Genomic DNA, 16,727 nt, shown 5'->3' with positions numbered 1-16,727 from the left:
TAGAAAAATGCCTCACAATGCCTGCTCCAATTGCAGTTTTTACATGGTGCTGCTGCTCTGAAACCAAGCTATTTTTCTTACTTTGTTAGACGCCACACTGCAGCCAGATCCCATGCTGATAATACTCATCACTTCAGAGGCACAGGGCACACGGACTGCATTCCAACAACACCAATGCCTTTGGCCTTAGCCTTTCAACAGAAAAGCAAATTATACTTGAGCTTTAGAGAAATCTGAAGTACCCACTGTGAAGCAGCACCCCAATGAAATGTGTGATATTTCACACCCGGGATTAGGTACAGTCTCAAGGACAAACTGAAATGACTTGAAAGTTTGGTCCCCCTTTGTCTCCTTTTTGGGAGAGGTTACAGATCAGTGCCGGTGATTATTCTCTTAAAGGGAAACGAAAAGGCTGGGTGACCAAGGAGGATAATAGTATTTTGATATTCTTTTCGTTATGCTCTTTTAATATTTTTGTCCATTAGACAGTCTGCCCACAAGCCTGTTCTCTTATAAAGCAATCTCAAGAAAGTTGCAATCATCATTTCAGTAGTAGTAATAGAAGTAGAAGTATCTGCTACTGAATTATTAACACCTGAAGTGGTACAATCCACGAAAGATTGCCTCAGAGGTAAGTCTAAAAGAAAAATGTGAATAAGGTATTTAGCCAAGAGGAAAACTGGAAATGTAGATTCCATTAAAAAATCCAAAGGACATTACCCTGGGAGCCAACTTTTTTTTTTGAAGTGACCCTTTGATACTGTGATGTCAACAAGAGAGAGAAAATAATGTCAGAATATATTTTGGCATGTGGTATGTGCCGGCGGAAAGATAAGTGGCAGTAATACGACTTAACAAGAGGGAAAATAAGACTGAATATACTTTCACTCAGGGCATGTTTTAAAACATATCAAAATAATTTGCTCTGAACAACATTTTCCACATCACACTTGTGTACACTGCAGTGATTTAAGGTAAGCACTTCCCCCGCTTCAGCAGAAAACACATATCTTCGTGCACAGTGAAGCTCAAACACTCAAGTGAATCAGCAATAGGAGAAGCACATTTTTAACTGGAGAGGGACTTTAACACACAAATGCACTCAGTAAAGATGAGTGAATCCATAAAGTAAAAATAGCTTTATTAATTTAACTCAGAAGTCAGCGGATCCTTTGTTCGCACCGTGTTTTTGTGACACCTGCCACAGTGAATGTGTCAGAAGCACAGCAGCGTCAGGAGAGAGTGTATGCACATATGGAGTAGGGGAAGTGTCAAACTCGAGTTTCTTTCAAAACCATGTAAAATTAAACTCATCACTTAATGACAAACACCTGATGTTAGTATGTACAGACAGTAAAGATTTCACTCCTTTAGATAGAGAGCTCAGCAAAAAATGTCCTTTCATACCCTATATAACGACCATAGGCACAATTATCTTGGAGGATGTGGGGGTCTCACATCCTAGCAGTATATTAAATATGGAAATCAGGGAAATTAGTTCCCCTCAGTATTCAGTGTTAAACCGACCCCTTAATGCACTGGCTGTGCAGTGTTCACTGTTCACTGACCGCCTCCTGTTCCATCTTGGCATATATGTCAACCATCACCAGCTGTGTGTGCAACTCACAAGCTCTCCTCAAAGGGAATCTGAATCATATCATCAGTGGTACAAGTTAAATATAAATCAGTGCTGCTGTGTTTAGCTTATCTTGTGGATTTTTTTTTTTTTAGTTTTGCCTTTTAAAAAATTGGGTTTCCAATAGGAGGCTGACAGACTGGTGAGGTGTTTGGTTCCTTCTAAATGCCATTAGGCTGTTTCATAAGGCTGTTTCAAGTCGACCTGCAGATGCAGGCGTGGCAGAATACTTCAGAGACACAGCCTCATTTCCCAGATCACCAACCATTAGTGCTCTGTCTTTACCATGCTAATGGATGCTCCTTACTGCAACCGTAAATAGTGTATACCCCTATCCTCCTGAGACCAGGCCATTCATGTTTGTCCTCTGAGGGGGATATGACACAGATTGCTGTTACATGTACATGATTAACTGGACCCAGACATATGGAAGGTCACATTAACCTTGACCTTTGACCACCAAAATCTAATCAGTTAATCAGTGAGTGCAAGTGAACGTTTGTGCCCAAATACATTTTTAAAATTTCCATATAACATTCACAAGAAAGACAGACAAGGTCCAAGTTACTTTAACCTCTGGCCTATTACCTCCAACATCTAACTAGTTCATTGTTGAGTCCAAGACGACGTTTTTGCCAAATTTGAAGAAATTCCCTCAAGGCATTCTTGAGATTCTTGAGATAGGACGGACGCGTGGACAGACAGATGGACAACCCAAAATCATAATGCCTCCGGCCACAGCTATCGGCAGTATAGGGGCATAATGTGAAAAAATTATTTTTGATTATGTACTATACATCCTAATTACCTGAATTTTGTTTTTAAAAATTGAGATTTTTTGTTTGTTGTTTTTTCTTCAGGGTCTCAGGAGGCTATCCATATTTACACACTCAGCCCCCTACCCACAGCTTTACCACCTATACTCCAACCCACTCTTTTAACCTTGAATGCCGAACTGAAAATGTCTCCCTCAGTGCTGCGATTATTGTCTTTTCACTAATAAAAGCAACAGTGGGCTCTTTTACACTTTTTTTACAGCCATGATCACAATTTTTTCACATTTCACAAAAATATCAACACCCCCAGAGACAAAAATAGATCTTCACACATTCACACAACGTGTTGTTATATGAGCTCTGCTGAATGTTAACAGTTTATAACTAGAAGCTAACTTTGTGACACTAGCTTGTTGGCCACATACCAAATACAGAAGCTATAGTTAGGACTATAATGTATCACTGCAAAACATTATATGCACATTAAACTGAACTGCACCAAGTGCTGCAGAGCCAATATGCTTATTAAGCCAAGATCATTACGGCGTGATTAGATGTCAAAGAGAGGTTTCTCGCTCCACCAATAACCTCCATCGCAATCATATCAAACAAGAAGGCCAGTCCACGGATTACCACTTGAGCTTTACTTGTGTACTAAGTGTTCCAGGTGCAGTTGGAGGGGTTAGGTTGGGGTCAGTGTGGCCAGACACGGTCCATCTAAAGCCTGGTAAGAAAACAGATTCCCCATGAGGCCTAGAGCCAGTCAGGCAGAACAGACATATAAACTACTGCAGCGTAAAGTAAAGGGTCATCCCGGCCAACAACTACACGCAGGAGGTGAGAGGCTTGGCAGGGTGGCAGATGGAGGTGGCATGGAGTGTGTGTTAAGTGTGTGTGTGTGTGCGGAAAATCCTTCAGCGGACCTTTTCTTCATGACTCTGTGTGGGCAAGTGAATATGAGTGTGTGTGTGTGTGCGTGTGTGTGTGTGTTTGTGTGTTCTCCAGCCTTACCCTTTAGGTGGATCTTATTTTCCGGGCTGTGCACCAACACCGAGCTAACTGAATCCAAGCTGTCGTAGTTACTGCAGCCGAGAGGGCCCGTCCTCGTTTCGGTTACCTAGGAAACAGAGGGAAGGACACATCTATTTAAAATATATGGTTTTTTTTTTTTTTGTTGTTGTTTTTTTTTTTTAATAAAATGCCACATTAGCAGTGAATGAGGCAGATGTTTGTTCCCATTTCTGGCAGTCAAGCACACAGCTTGTGGCAGGCGGAGCGTGTGAAGGCAGGCAGAGGACACAACGTGGCAAAGCCCTCTGACAGCAGAGAAAACTATCGCCATCTTTTGCCCCACTCCCACACCTGCAGCCACAGCTGCCTGCAATGTGCCGGCTGTCTGGCAGGGAAGGGAGGGAGAGAGGGATGAGAAATGTGAGAGAGCAAGCGCAGGTGTTTGTGAAAGAACAGAGGATTTAAAGTTTGAAGAGACGCAAAGGGAAGGTCACCTTAAGTAGAGGGCCTCGGTCTGATGATTACTATTGTTGCATGAGTGTGTTTGAAAGCAACCAGATTTATGGGTTCATCAGATATTAAAGAAGTTAGAGAGAGGGAGCATGAAATTTGATGTTTGTTCTGCATCGTCACACCACAGGAAAGTTGGCTTTACAATTGCCTCATCTTTTAATTATTTTTACAATTTCTGAAGTATTTTTTTGTTTAAACCATAATCGATGCTGTTTTTTGTACCATGGGCAAATGTGAGCCCTTATGACCACAGTTCTTCCCACTTCCTTTGCATTGTAAATGTATCCTGTCTTTAAGCATTCATTATGTTTTAAGCACTCATCACGTTCAAACAGCAGACTACAGTGTCAGGGACACACTGTATTTTGCCCAGAACCCAAGAAACTAACAAGGGCTTCTTATCCGGAAGACTACCCCACCTGAGGTCTGATGTCAGACAGTTTGTGGTAATTTGATTAAGTAGTTAACACTATGTGCCCTGTAAACTCACTGTCTGCTTAATTAATCAAGCTTTTAATACTAGCTTTTGACACCAGGTCCCCCCATAAAACCCAGCTTGAAGGTTTTACACAAAAAAAGCCAGATTTACCTTTTAAATTTTAATTAGTATTGTGGTAAATACAAACATATTTGCAATAAAGTCTGGTTGATATAGCCTCATTACCACTGCACAAAAAAACAAAAAACAGTAACACCCACAAACTTCTGGCTTTTCAGTGCAATGAGAATAAGTACGATCAGCATTCACAGTCGCAAATGACTGCAATAGACACAGGTTTTTACCGCCTCCAGCTCCTATTGGCATTGATGGGAATACAACACCCACGTGAACGCACTAATTTCAGCTCCTTAACCAGCGAGATGCAATGACGAGCCATTACTAATTACCCTCCCTCTCCTCCTAAAACAGTACTCCAAGTTAGTCTGCACCAAGTTTGAAAGAGAGACTGAATAATTAAGAAATATAGTGTAACGGACTGACTGACATGTTTATGTTAATTGTGATGTCAGGTTCACAGTGTTAAGGCAGTTATGCTTAATTAAGGAAGGGATCAGTTAGAGAGTTCAGAGTTACCAGTTTTCTTCAGGTCAGTGAACACACCATGCCTGTAATATGAGATGCTTTGACGTTAAGCCTGTCAGTCTCTTGTTGCTGCCTATCACAGTGATTTGCATGAGAAGACTCACTTGTGATTGGCAGAAAGTTAGGAGGGTTGGTTGTTATTCTTCCTGGAGAGAGCGTGGTGTGTGTGATTCGGAAAAGACGGCGGCAAAGTTAAGAGTTGATGAGTTGTGTTACCGGAGCAGTAGACAGGCTGTTTTTGTTATTTTGGCGTTGGTTACGGCCTACAGTAACCTGTGTTCTGTGTCAGAAATAAAGAACGGAGAAACGAGAGAACGCCTGGTAGCCTCGTCAGTGTGAGTCGCTACAATATAAAGAGAAGAACCACTGAAAAGTTTTCAAAGGCTTTTGTTCCTGCTGCTGTCTACTGTTTACCTATTCTCCTGCCTGTCTGTGACGTCACAACACACACACACACACATACACACACACACACACATGCATACATAAAAACTGAAAGAAAGGCAGACTCATCTGCTGCGGCGGTGTGTTCAGTGGCAGTGGGAACGCAGTCTATCACCTATATTTAGCGCGTTTACCTGTGTTTGAAAAACCCATGTGCACACGCTAATTTTGGTGAGAGAGGGGTATATGAGGAAAACTGCAATATTACTGTCCAGATACCTCAATATTGCGATGATATTGTAGAGTTTATAGCTGATGCTTTCACAAAATCTTTATAAAATGTTATTTTTGGATAAACAATAATTGGCAATGTGAATATAATGACTATGTGGGTAAAGGCAAAAAATAGAACAGTTAGAACAATGTTCAGAAAATTACATCACTTTAGAGAACTCACAAATACATGAAATGACAAGTTACCTTTCACACAGTGTTACTGCTGGTGTCTTGCAATGCATAAAAGTCGCCATGGAAACAAGTGAGAAGTCATTTTGAGTCCTTTGTCGTGGTGGACATATGAATTCCCTGGTTCAACCACGTCAAGCAATGGTCAGCGGTCAACATTACGATCCCATAGGCAGTATAAAAAGCAGTGTCAGGAAGAGGTCAAAAAAGCACAGGAATTTCACCCAGGAGACCACTGTTTGTATCCCATGTGAAAAAAAAGTAAATACTGACTTTAACATGATGTACTTATGCCCTATATGTAGTTATGTCATGTCACCTTGTGTACTTATGTCATTTTATGATGAACTGATGTTCTATACATAACACATCATTATTTAATGAAAAACACATCTTTCTAAGGCTAACAAAGTTGTATTACCAAACCGTGCCACCGCTGCATCAATAAATAGCTGTTTCATGAATTTTCCTTAAAATTCTGTTGCACTTTACTGTAATGCAGCTTTTAAAACCAGAAGAAAACAAAACATACAATATTACAATCTCCAAAAATTTTAGATGATATTTGGTGATATTTGGTCTCATATTGAGATACCTATATAACAGATAAAGCAACTCCAGACCCGATGAGCCCGCTGCTCATTTCCCATGTGCGACCAAAAGTCAATCAAGTTGTTTTAATAATGAAGTTATGTGATAGTGTGTTTAACATACTATGCTAGTGAAGTATGTCACGTGATGTATGTAATGGACAGTAAAATGTTGGTAACAGAAATATGTATTTTAAGACAAACCACATTTTTTTCTAAACCTAACCATGTTGTTTTGTTGTCCGAACCAAAGGCAGTAAAGCTTAAAGATTTTTTCACTTACAATCATCTAAGTTTACTTTAAAAAATATTGGACGCAGTAATAGCGCATTTCCTGTAAAAACAAAAGTTTAATTTGAGACAGAGCAAATTTAAGTAACAAGTGTAAATTGACACTGTCTGTCCCTCAAAATCCCAAATTGACGCAGGGGGCCACCGTACAAGCATTGGTATTTGAAGTGAGAATGTGTTGCCCTCTGTCTCTCTATAACAATGTCACCCAACTTCCTCTTCCTCTCCCATCATAATTACTGCAACCATTACCAGCTTTGTCTCTAAAACATGAATGGTTTTTTTTCAGGGACATTTGCTATAATGACTAATGGTTTCATTCTTTGAAGGACAGTCTCCTTAAACTGCGTTCAAAATCTGTCAGCAATATCAATCTGCAGGTAACCATAGCAACCATACATCTACTTCAGGCTGCACAGCGCAGTCTAACTGGTGAAAAAAAAAACGCTTCACTGACTACACACACAAAGCATTCCTTAAAAATAGATTTGAAGGGGACTTCTTTGCCTCTACCACATCCATTATTGTCTATATCAGGAGGACACTTTGTTGTGTATTATGCTCACTTCTTATAGAATCTGGTATAATGCGTTTGTGATATTTAGATTGGAATAATTTTTTAATCAACCTAAACAGGTGAATACTATAGGCATTATGTCCTTGACTAATGAATTCCTTCTATGCCCCAAACAGCAAAGTAGAAACGCTCCTTATTGAGGAAAGGTCTTATATCACTCTCCACTTTAAGATATAGACACAGCTGCTATAGATCTGTTGTGAAAGAAAAGACTCAATTTCCGCTGCTTGATATTCTTAAAAATTGAGTATTTCTGTACTTTTGTCAGCGCCGCTGTCTTTTTATAACAGCCTCAAGTGGTTCTTACTGTGCCATTCTGTGTTTCTGTATGAAGAGAAAAAAGGAAAGCAACCCTTATTTTTTTCTGTGTCTAAGCTGAAGAGCGATCCCTGACATTTCAACTGTAACGTCAATGTAATTAGATTGTAGCACAAACACCTGACCTGGATTTAAGTGTTTCTTATATAAGTGCAATGGTTATTATGATACTCAAACAACATCCTAACTAACACATTATTAAAGATGCTGTGGAGCTGCTGATTGAGGAAAACTGATGCAAAGCAGATAACATAATGAGAATGAAAGTAGATAAAAGTCAAGTATATAAAGGATACAAAGGGCAAGCACTGAAGAGATTGAAATGTACCAAAAGAGCACAGAAAAAGCAAAGAACATTAAGACAGAATGAGCAAAGATAAAACCAATAGTCAATTTCCGGAATGAGTGTTCAAGATAGTACAATTAGCCTCAGAAGATAGATATGGCCTCTGGAAAGCCATTTTCCAGCTAAATCATGCAATTTGGCAAATGATGCATCCTGTACGAATTTGCCATCCTGAAAAAAAAAAAAAAAACTCTTGTTCCTCACATCTTCACACTCTGCCTTGCATTAAGATTGCATCTATTATCAAAAGAAATGGAAGTTAGCCTTCAAGGCGCTACAAAAGATACACATCTCAAACATCTCTCAAATATCTCGGAGAGCGACGTCGCTGAGATGTAAAGATTAGCGAGACATAAAGGCGAGAAGCAAAGGGAGATTAGCTGAGGGGGAAAGAGGCCATTTTGGGTTGTTGTTAAAAGATGTGGGTGCAGATAATCCCTGCTTGAATAATGAAAAAGATTCAACTGTTGCATCTCATTCATGGTTTTGTACAGACTGTGGAACAAAATCAGTTCTGTGATCAAATTAAATTCAGACTCCAAACAGTATGTTCACACTGATCTAAAAGGGAATTTCTGAGGTAGCATGTTGCCTATATAGTCAATGCAAAGATGCAAGTGGATGCCAACAGGCACAGTTTTGCTTTAGGTGTTGCAAATTAAAGTAAAGATGTAGAAAACTGCCTTAACTTCAGTAGAAAATTTGAACTTCATCAACATACAGAGACAGGAAGAAAATGACAGCTGTCTGGAGAAAACTATTGCTAGCTAGCTACAGCTAATGTCTGTGCATTTGGTACATTGGCTGTTTGGAGCAAGTAGACATGGACTGCAAATTGTTGTTTGACTACAACTTACAGGATGATACATTAATTTTATTCATGGTAATGTTATTAGAAGGAACTTCTGTTTTCCCATTCAGTTCAGTACAAACAGAATGTTTTTGGGAACTTCAAAAGCCATAATGGTTGCCTTCCATGCAGCACTTTAGCACACACATGCTGCCCACGTCCTGAATTAAATTAGGTATTTACAGCCCGTTGTCATTCTGAACTTGTTAAATAGCACTGCTTTATCAGTGCTTTTGGGGTGAGAGTGTGACGCCAAAAGGTACTTTGCTGCATCAGGTAAGAATCCAGCAGGATACTAGAAGTCGTTGCGGTGTTGTTTTATACAGCCGGACAGCACCTGCCATGTCTGCCACATACATGCACGGGCGGCGTCACCGGGTGGAACCTGTCTGTTGTCGTAGGGCAAGGTAGCCACAAGGCTGGTTGAAGTCTCTAGTGCGCTTGCTTTATGGGCCCAGTGATGCAGAAGATCCTGGTAATTTTATTCCCTTGAAGTCAAGCTTTTTAGACTTTGTGTGCCACTGATCAACTTTCATTGGAATGAGTGGAGGCCTACCCCTAACACTGTACCTGGTTTTCTTTTTACGTCTGTGGGTAAGTTTTGCTCTCTGTGGCTCGCTACAGTAATAGGTAGCTGTTAGCAAATTTACTCTAACATTGCTTGGGGAAGCAAATATATCATGGCAAGTGTAGGCGATTGCTCTGGACCCAAGGAAGCACAGTTTATGAATGTTGTTGTTTAGATGAGCAGCTCTTGTGAAAGCTGAAAGCAGTCATATCTGAAGCCAAGCAATCAATCAGTTCTGAACAGATATGCTTTGAACGGGCATTGCTCTCATGGCAACACATGCAAAGGAATGCACAGGGTCATATAAAGTGTTTGGCCAAAACAGCTTGGCTCACAGTAGTTATGTCCATAATTGAACACCAGTACTCCAGCTTTAAAGCAGCACAGAGCTGTTACTGTGTCCTGCTGGGTCACTACTTACTGTGCCATGGCAACACAATACTGATTAACTTTTGGGAAAAAAGGCAAGATCACTAAATACAATTGGACAAAATGCCTGCAGCTCCGGCAACTCCAACTGTTAGATACTGTAAATGTTGCAAGTATCACTTTCATGTAAGACTTGCATATATATTTTTACTTTATTACTCAATCTCTGTGTGCTAATAATGACTGTGATGTTCACTATTATAATCTATATTCCCATAGCCTTCACTTTATATTTGACTTTCTTTGTTTTCAGGAATAGCTAAAGCCTCAGAGCTGAGAGATTTCAGCTGTGTTACACCGAATACATGCTGGGCTTGTTTGTAACTCATGTGAGGAACTTCAATGACAATCCACCTGAGAGCTGCCACCCCCTTCTCTGCCTTTGTTGAAAACTCCCAAGAGCCCTTCACAGAGTGGATCGTTCAACCTGGGCCATTTTGTTTTTAATGTTTATTCAACAATGTGCATTATTCAAACATGGCAGAGTGGTGTGTGATTTCTTGTGACCCTAAAACTTTTTTTAATACACCCCCTAATGCACAACTGTTCTTTTTTTCAGCAGTGGTATTATAATTACTGATTTTAGGACCATAATCCAGGCTATTTACATTCTTACGCCAAATTATTGATGCAGCATGTATCAAAAAAATTGCACTTGTCCTCCCTTTGAGTCAAAACTAAAATTATTACTCAGAATAGACTTAAATTGGTTCCTTCATCTGAATCCCAAGGCCCACAAGTTACGCTTTTTATAGGTAAGGCTGCATTACTAAAAGTGGCTAGTCCAGACTTTTGTGGGATGGCCCAAGGGGGCCACTGACTTATGCAGGTGTGACATGAAGTACAAGCGCTGCTGTGGGCACAAGCGTTGGCATAATTTACCTTTTTTGTCTTTACTTCCCATACCTACTTTTCTGGTGACTTCAGTCTTAAAAAATGTAATAAAATTAACACATTTCCAACCATGCCAACAAACACTTATTATAAACTTTGTAAAGGTAGAATTTATGGTTGATTGCACTGGTGTTCTTAATTAAGTGGCCACTGTGTATGTGTTCCTTAATGTCAATATATCAGATAAAGACCAAAACCTACAAAAAATGCAATATCATAGTTTATTTGGACTAACTCCAACACCGACCATATTGCTGCAGTAAATACTCACAAGCACAAATAAGTATTGATCAACTGCTAAATACACTATTTCCTCCTGTTTAACTAATAAAACAACAGTGCCCAACTGTTTTAGGAAATGACTCATTAAAAAAAGAAACTATGTATTTGTGACAGATTTCAAAAGATAAATGTTTTCACTCAGACAAAATGGGCTTGGGACTGAGTGCCACAGACAGGTTAGAGAAGTTGTAAAGTATTGAGAGACACATTGTCAGCTTTGGTCTTTTCATGGGATAAGCTGACATCATAAAAAATATAGAACCCTGAAAATTCATGACTGTGTTGCATCACATCCCAAACACAAACTGCTAGATTCATTACCCAGATGTAATTTTACTGTCATATGAAATCATCACATATAATTTTGACACCGCTAAGAATTATGAGAGACTTACCGTAAAGGTGTGGAGATTTAATGCTGAAATTACTTTTTCAGGAGCATAGAGCTTTTACTTTTTCTCTCTCTCATTTTTAATAGTATATTGGTCAATAAAAAATTAATTTGTGCAAAATGTTTTTTTACAACATGATGAGGTTTTATAGTAAAGTGTCTGACTGCAGTTCCCTGCTGATTTTGGCACAGCAGCGCCTGGGTAAAAATAATCTGCCTTCCTTTGCGCCATACAGAGCCACCGCCTCTCTCATTTTCAAACAGCAGATTTAACACAGTTGTTACAGGAGCTCTTTTTTCATCTCACAAAACTGCAGTCTAAACTGGATGTGTGATCGAGGCTCTTCCACTTTATTGCTGGAGATAAAGATAATGTATTTCACTCCCACCTCCTACGCGGTGCTGCAGTGACACAGAGCCCAGAGGCGTACATGGACACAGGTCAAGTACATTCCACTCAGTGTCGCTTCCTCTCGGGTGATGAGTTGGTCTGGCAGAACACGGCACGGCAGGTGGCTTGCATACCAGAGATCCTCATTTAGCAGAAAGATGTAAAGGATGCTCAACTCCAAGTGGGAGTGACTGTGTCTGCACTTATAAGTATGTATGTGTGTGTGTGTGTGTGTGTGTGTGTGTGTGTGTGTGTGCGTGTGTGTGTGTGTGTGTGTGAACAGGTGTGCAAAATCACTGTGTTTGCAATTGCTCAAAAACAAGACCATTTACCTGCCCGTCAGTCCTCAGGAGGAAAGCTGCTTTATAGCTGTCATCATGGATAAGTAATCAGGTTTAGAAATGCTAATGAGAATGAGTAAAATTAAATAAATAAATAAACACATATGTTGCATATTTTTCAGTCTATATGCACAGAACATAGTTGGTATGGGCTGATTTAAAAGCATTAAGGGACTGAATTGTTTCCAGAAACAATTTGACTGTTTTGTTCTTTTACATCATTAATATGCAAATGTATGCAGCTACACATTCTACACTCTAATTAAATCATTTTGTGATTGGAGAGGAACTGTGGTGTAAAAAACTAAGATTAAAGCATGGATTCTCCTAAAGTTATTGTGATGAATGACATCAGGTGTAAACCATTTTGGACATAATTATTAAACTCCTCACCTAATATGGGAAAAGTGACATTGAACATCATTGAGTATAAAAGTCGAGTAAGTCAAAAATCCTAAATGTCCAAAACTAAAGACAATATAAAAGAAGTAGATACAGCCACTATGACGTCACCCATTTGTTTGTTGAATACCATTCTGAAGCCTTGAAGCATATTTGCCGCCCACATCTTGAATTTTTGAAGCAAGATGCCATTTTCGGATGCCAGCCAAGATGCTACAAAATCACTGTTAATTTAAAGTGGCCATTCTTGAAGTCTGTTCTTTGCAGATGACATGGTTCTGTTGGCTTCCTTACACCAAGACCTGAAGCTGGTGTCCATCCTGGGTTGGTTTGCAGAAGAGTGTGATCATGCAAACTTTGCTGATGCAGAACTTGCATCGGGGCAAACCTAGAACATACTGGAGGGATTATATATCTCATCTGGCTGGAAGGCATCCCCAAGGAAGAGCTGGAAAGTGTTGCTGGGGAGAGGGACATCTAGAGTACTTTGCTCAGCTTGCTCTCCCTGCAACCCTACTTCAGATACAGTTATTGATTTTTGTAAAGACACAGTGATCCTTGAACTGTCAATGTTATATGCTTGGTCTGGTCACATTTAAGTGTCAGAAGCTGGATATTTAGGTAACATCGCCTTTACTTCTCCCTAACAGTTAATCTTTTCTGCTCTTTTGTCAACTACCTGTCACACACTCCCAGTCCGTGCATGTGGTGTCCAAGTGTTACAACTGATTATACTCTAATTCTTTGTTTGCACAGATTGTCCTTTTTGATTAAGATGTTTCACAGACTTAAGCCCCAGTGGCAGCACTGCTGAGAACAACAAAACTCAAACATGCTGAATTCCGTACATGCCAGCTTGCTAAACTTAAAGTGTATTTTTCTTCTTTTCAGACTTTGTTGGGAGGAAATGTTTTCACCTGACAGCAGCAACATTTCAATTGCAATTGAAGTTGATTTCCTCCTTTCGGAGTCTCTTGAGCCTGGCACTGTGATAACTCTGTATCTGCCTTTGTAGACAGACGCTACCTCTAGAGTAGCTACGGTTCCCTGCCTTAAGCTATGCTGTTGCATCTAGCTCTCCCCGTTTCAGTGTTACTTTTACTAATGTCAGAAAACTGCTAGAAATGTATGAGGTGGACGAATGTGATGACTTTCCACTCTTTCAAAGAGTCATTGGTGTGTCCTTGCTGCTGACAGCTGGTGTTACTCACACACTGCAGCAGAGATGAGAAAAAAGTAGAGTGGCTGCTGTAGAAATATGCCATCATGCATTTTAGATCAATTCTTCCTTTTTTTGTTCTTTTTCTCCACTTCCTGACAGGTGCTCACATAAATGGTGATTTAGCAGAGTGACCTTAAAGACTTTTGTTCTTGAAAACTAAATTAAATCAAGAACAGCAGTGGAGCCATGAAAAAAAAATAAATTGTGCTTTGCTTTATTTCATTTACGTGTGTATTTTTACAGCAACTAGCAAGAACCAATGGCATATACCGCATGTACCTATCACTTGCTATCTTTCTACATTTGTACTTTTTAAATGGACATCACGATATATATCAGCTGGAAATGACATACAATATAGCCAACAGCAAATCATCCATTATTAGTGATGGTCATTTGCCAGAAACTTTCAGGTCCCTGGTGATCTCCACATGTCCATCTGCCACCTTATTAATATTTCTGCAATGAATCCAGGAGGTAATGTTATCCTATAGATACTCTTCATTTTAACCTGTTCCTTGTCCACTGAGGACCTTTCAAAGTAACGTAAGTAAAGTAAGTAAGTGACGGAAATATTAGAGACACAGGGTTCAACAAAAGTTCAGCTCAAAACGGCAGTGCTGCATTGCTTATGAACAGTGAGGACAACTGTTTCATCAGCAAATCCATATTGGCTCAGTTTTAGTTTCTGTAGAGACTTTCTCGTTTCATCACCCCAAAAAACGTACAAGCTTTCAAATAAACAAACACAACATGCGCTGCTCTCCCATCTTTACTGAAACCTGTTGTCCTTCATGTTAGCTGAGCTTAGCTTGGCAGTAAATTGCACACGGCCTGTCAGATGCTTGTTTCTCATTTTGTCCATTTATGAACAAACATAATATTATATTGATCATGTTGTCATTATTTATTGGTAATGCGACAGAAGTTGGATTCAATGTAGTGACACCATCAGCACAGGTTGCTAATGTAGGCTACTTTTTTACTTTGCCTGAACGTGTCATAATGACAAATGTGGTTTTCATAGAATGAAACTGTTTTAAGCTCGTAAACTGGACTTGACCAGCAATACTGGAAAATGAAACAAACTCTAATGCCGTCCCTAAACAGGCTTTCAAAAAACACAAGACTCAAGAAAATACATGGACATATATAATGACTGAGTAAAATTACCACGAAACCTTAAAATTATTCCCTTTTCAAAAGATTTAAGTGATCCTGGTCATGAACTAATTTAAGGTCTGTGGGTGTTAAGTCCCTCATGTTGTCCCCCGGAACAGATGCTTTGCAATGCAACTTAGGTTTCTGAAACACAAACCCTGAACCAGAAAACAATTACCAAGACATATTCAGTTTCTTAAGACCATGGTAGTGGTGAGATGTAACCCACTTCCTGTCTAGTAATTATTGCAGATTCATATTTCATCTTAGCTGTTTGTGACCAAGAAGTTCCACCATAATCTGAATGTGTATAGATAATTGATTACAATAAACTATTTGTTGCATGAAATTAAAGATACTCTCTAGAGTCTGTAAGTTTGTTTTGGTTCCATTTTAATTGTGGATGGGAATCTAACAGAAAGCCAATATTTTATTCCCAAAACTTGTTCAGCGCATTGCCCATTAATCTTTAGATTTAACTTATTAACTTCTGACAAGGGCAAAGCCTTGCACGAAAAGAAAGCTAGTGGTGCATATTGGCAAACCAAATTGTAATTAATCAAATTACCACAAAGTACTTGCTACATAGACAAACTGGGGCTATGGGGCTTTGATTGGTTGCTAATCCAGCCTCCAGCAATTGTATTACCTTCAGCACTGATGAGTTTGGTTGGATGTGGGCAGAAGGGTGCTCCATGGGACCTTTATACCCCTAACAGTGATGTCATGCTGTACCGTACTAACACACCCTGGAGTACACTTGAAAACATAAAAGAAAGTTCCAAGGTACTATAAGGTCCTGAGTATAATGAAATGGTTTTAATATTACATGGCTGGCACCAATGTGTTTCGGGTGAGAACATTTGTCAGGGTGTTGAAGTTGAACACACACTAATATAACAAAAAGCATGACACAGAGTGTGGATAGAGGCTAAGAGGATGCAGTAAGGGTAAGTAAGTAATAATGCAGGATCCACCTTAAGCGTACCCCATACAACATCCTGAGCAGTAACATAGCAGGAAACAACTATGTGCTATGTACGGATATAGTGGATTAATGGTGTCCTTAGCAGAAAATGAAGTCACACTACATCTGCCTGTGTTGTAATCAGAGCTTCTCTGTTCTTTCCTCTCGAAAGTGATCCAACCTGCATCCATTTAGTAGATTACATATAAAGATGGATGACATAACAGCTCCCCAAAAATGAAGCCAAAGCATTTTGATCCCCCTCTGGTGGCTGGCTGCAGTAAAGGCTACAAACACCGCCTTCTCCAAGTTAGTTAATGGGACATGGGCCAAACTAAAAACTGAAAGTACACGTCAAATACATTTCTGCTAGAGATGTTTTCTGTCATTTTAGCTAGTTCTTATCATTCTGATGTCTGTTGAAGTGTTTCAGATAAGCCCCCTTTTAAAAGCATCAAATAACCAAAACAAAGCTTCATGACATGACTGACATGTGCCAGCCAGTATGCTTTCAATCCTTGGGCTGCTCATGGTTGGATGGGTGTATGGGCGGGAACTTTAAAAACGCACAGTTCTCTACTATGTGAACCCTAGCAATAAATTACGTCACCAGTGCAAGATGGCAGCAGCCAGGATAATTCAGCTCCATATTGTACAATGGGAGGAAGTGGAGAAGCATCGTCCATCTTTATATACAGGCATTAGTGCATAGGAGCCCTGTGTTTGTATCCTACTGATTAGTTAATCACTGACATTTGCACTGCGCTCATTTGGTGGTTAGCCCTAATAATAGCAAAGGCATTGTCATGAAAGCTAACACCCACCCTATGATTCCTCC

The 16,727-nt window shown here is 39.7% G+C and overlaps 1 protein-coding gene across 1 annotated transcript in view; it reads right to left on the bottom strand.

Moving 5' to 3' along the window:
* The window catches only part of brinp2 (bone morphogenetic protein/retinoic acid inducible neural-specific 2), a 146,517-nt gene that overhangs the window by 72,198 nt on the left and 57,592 nt on the right, over nucleotides 1-16,727 (bottom strand). The window contains exon 4 of the mRNA XM_042498336.1: nucleotides 3,424-3,529. Within this exon, the coding sequence (XP_042354270.1) occupies nucleotides 3,424-3,529 (106 nt within the window). The remainder of the gene's footprint in view (nucleotides 1-3,423; nucleotides 3,530-16,727) is intronic.

Source organism: Plectropomus leopardus, chromosome 12, assembly GCF_008729295.1.
Source record: "Plectropomus leopardus isolate mb chromosome 12, YSFRI_Pleo_2.0, whole genome shotgun sequence".
NCBI classification, from domain to species: domain Eukaryota; kingdom Metazoa; phylum Chordata; class Actinopteri; order Perciformes; family Serranidae; genus Plectropomus; species Plectropomus leopardus.
This window is presented reverse-complemented; position numbering and strand designations above follow the sequence as displayed.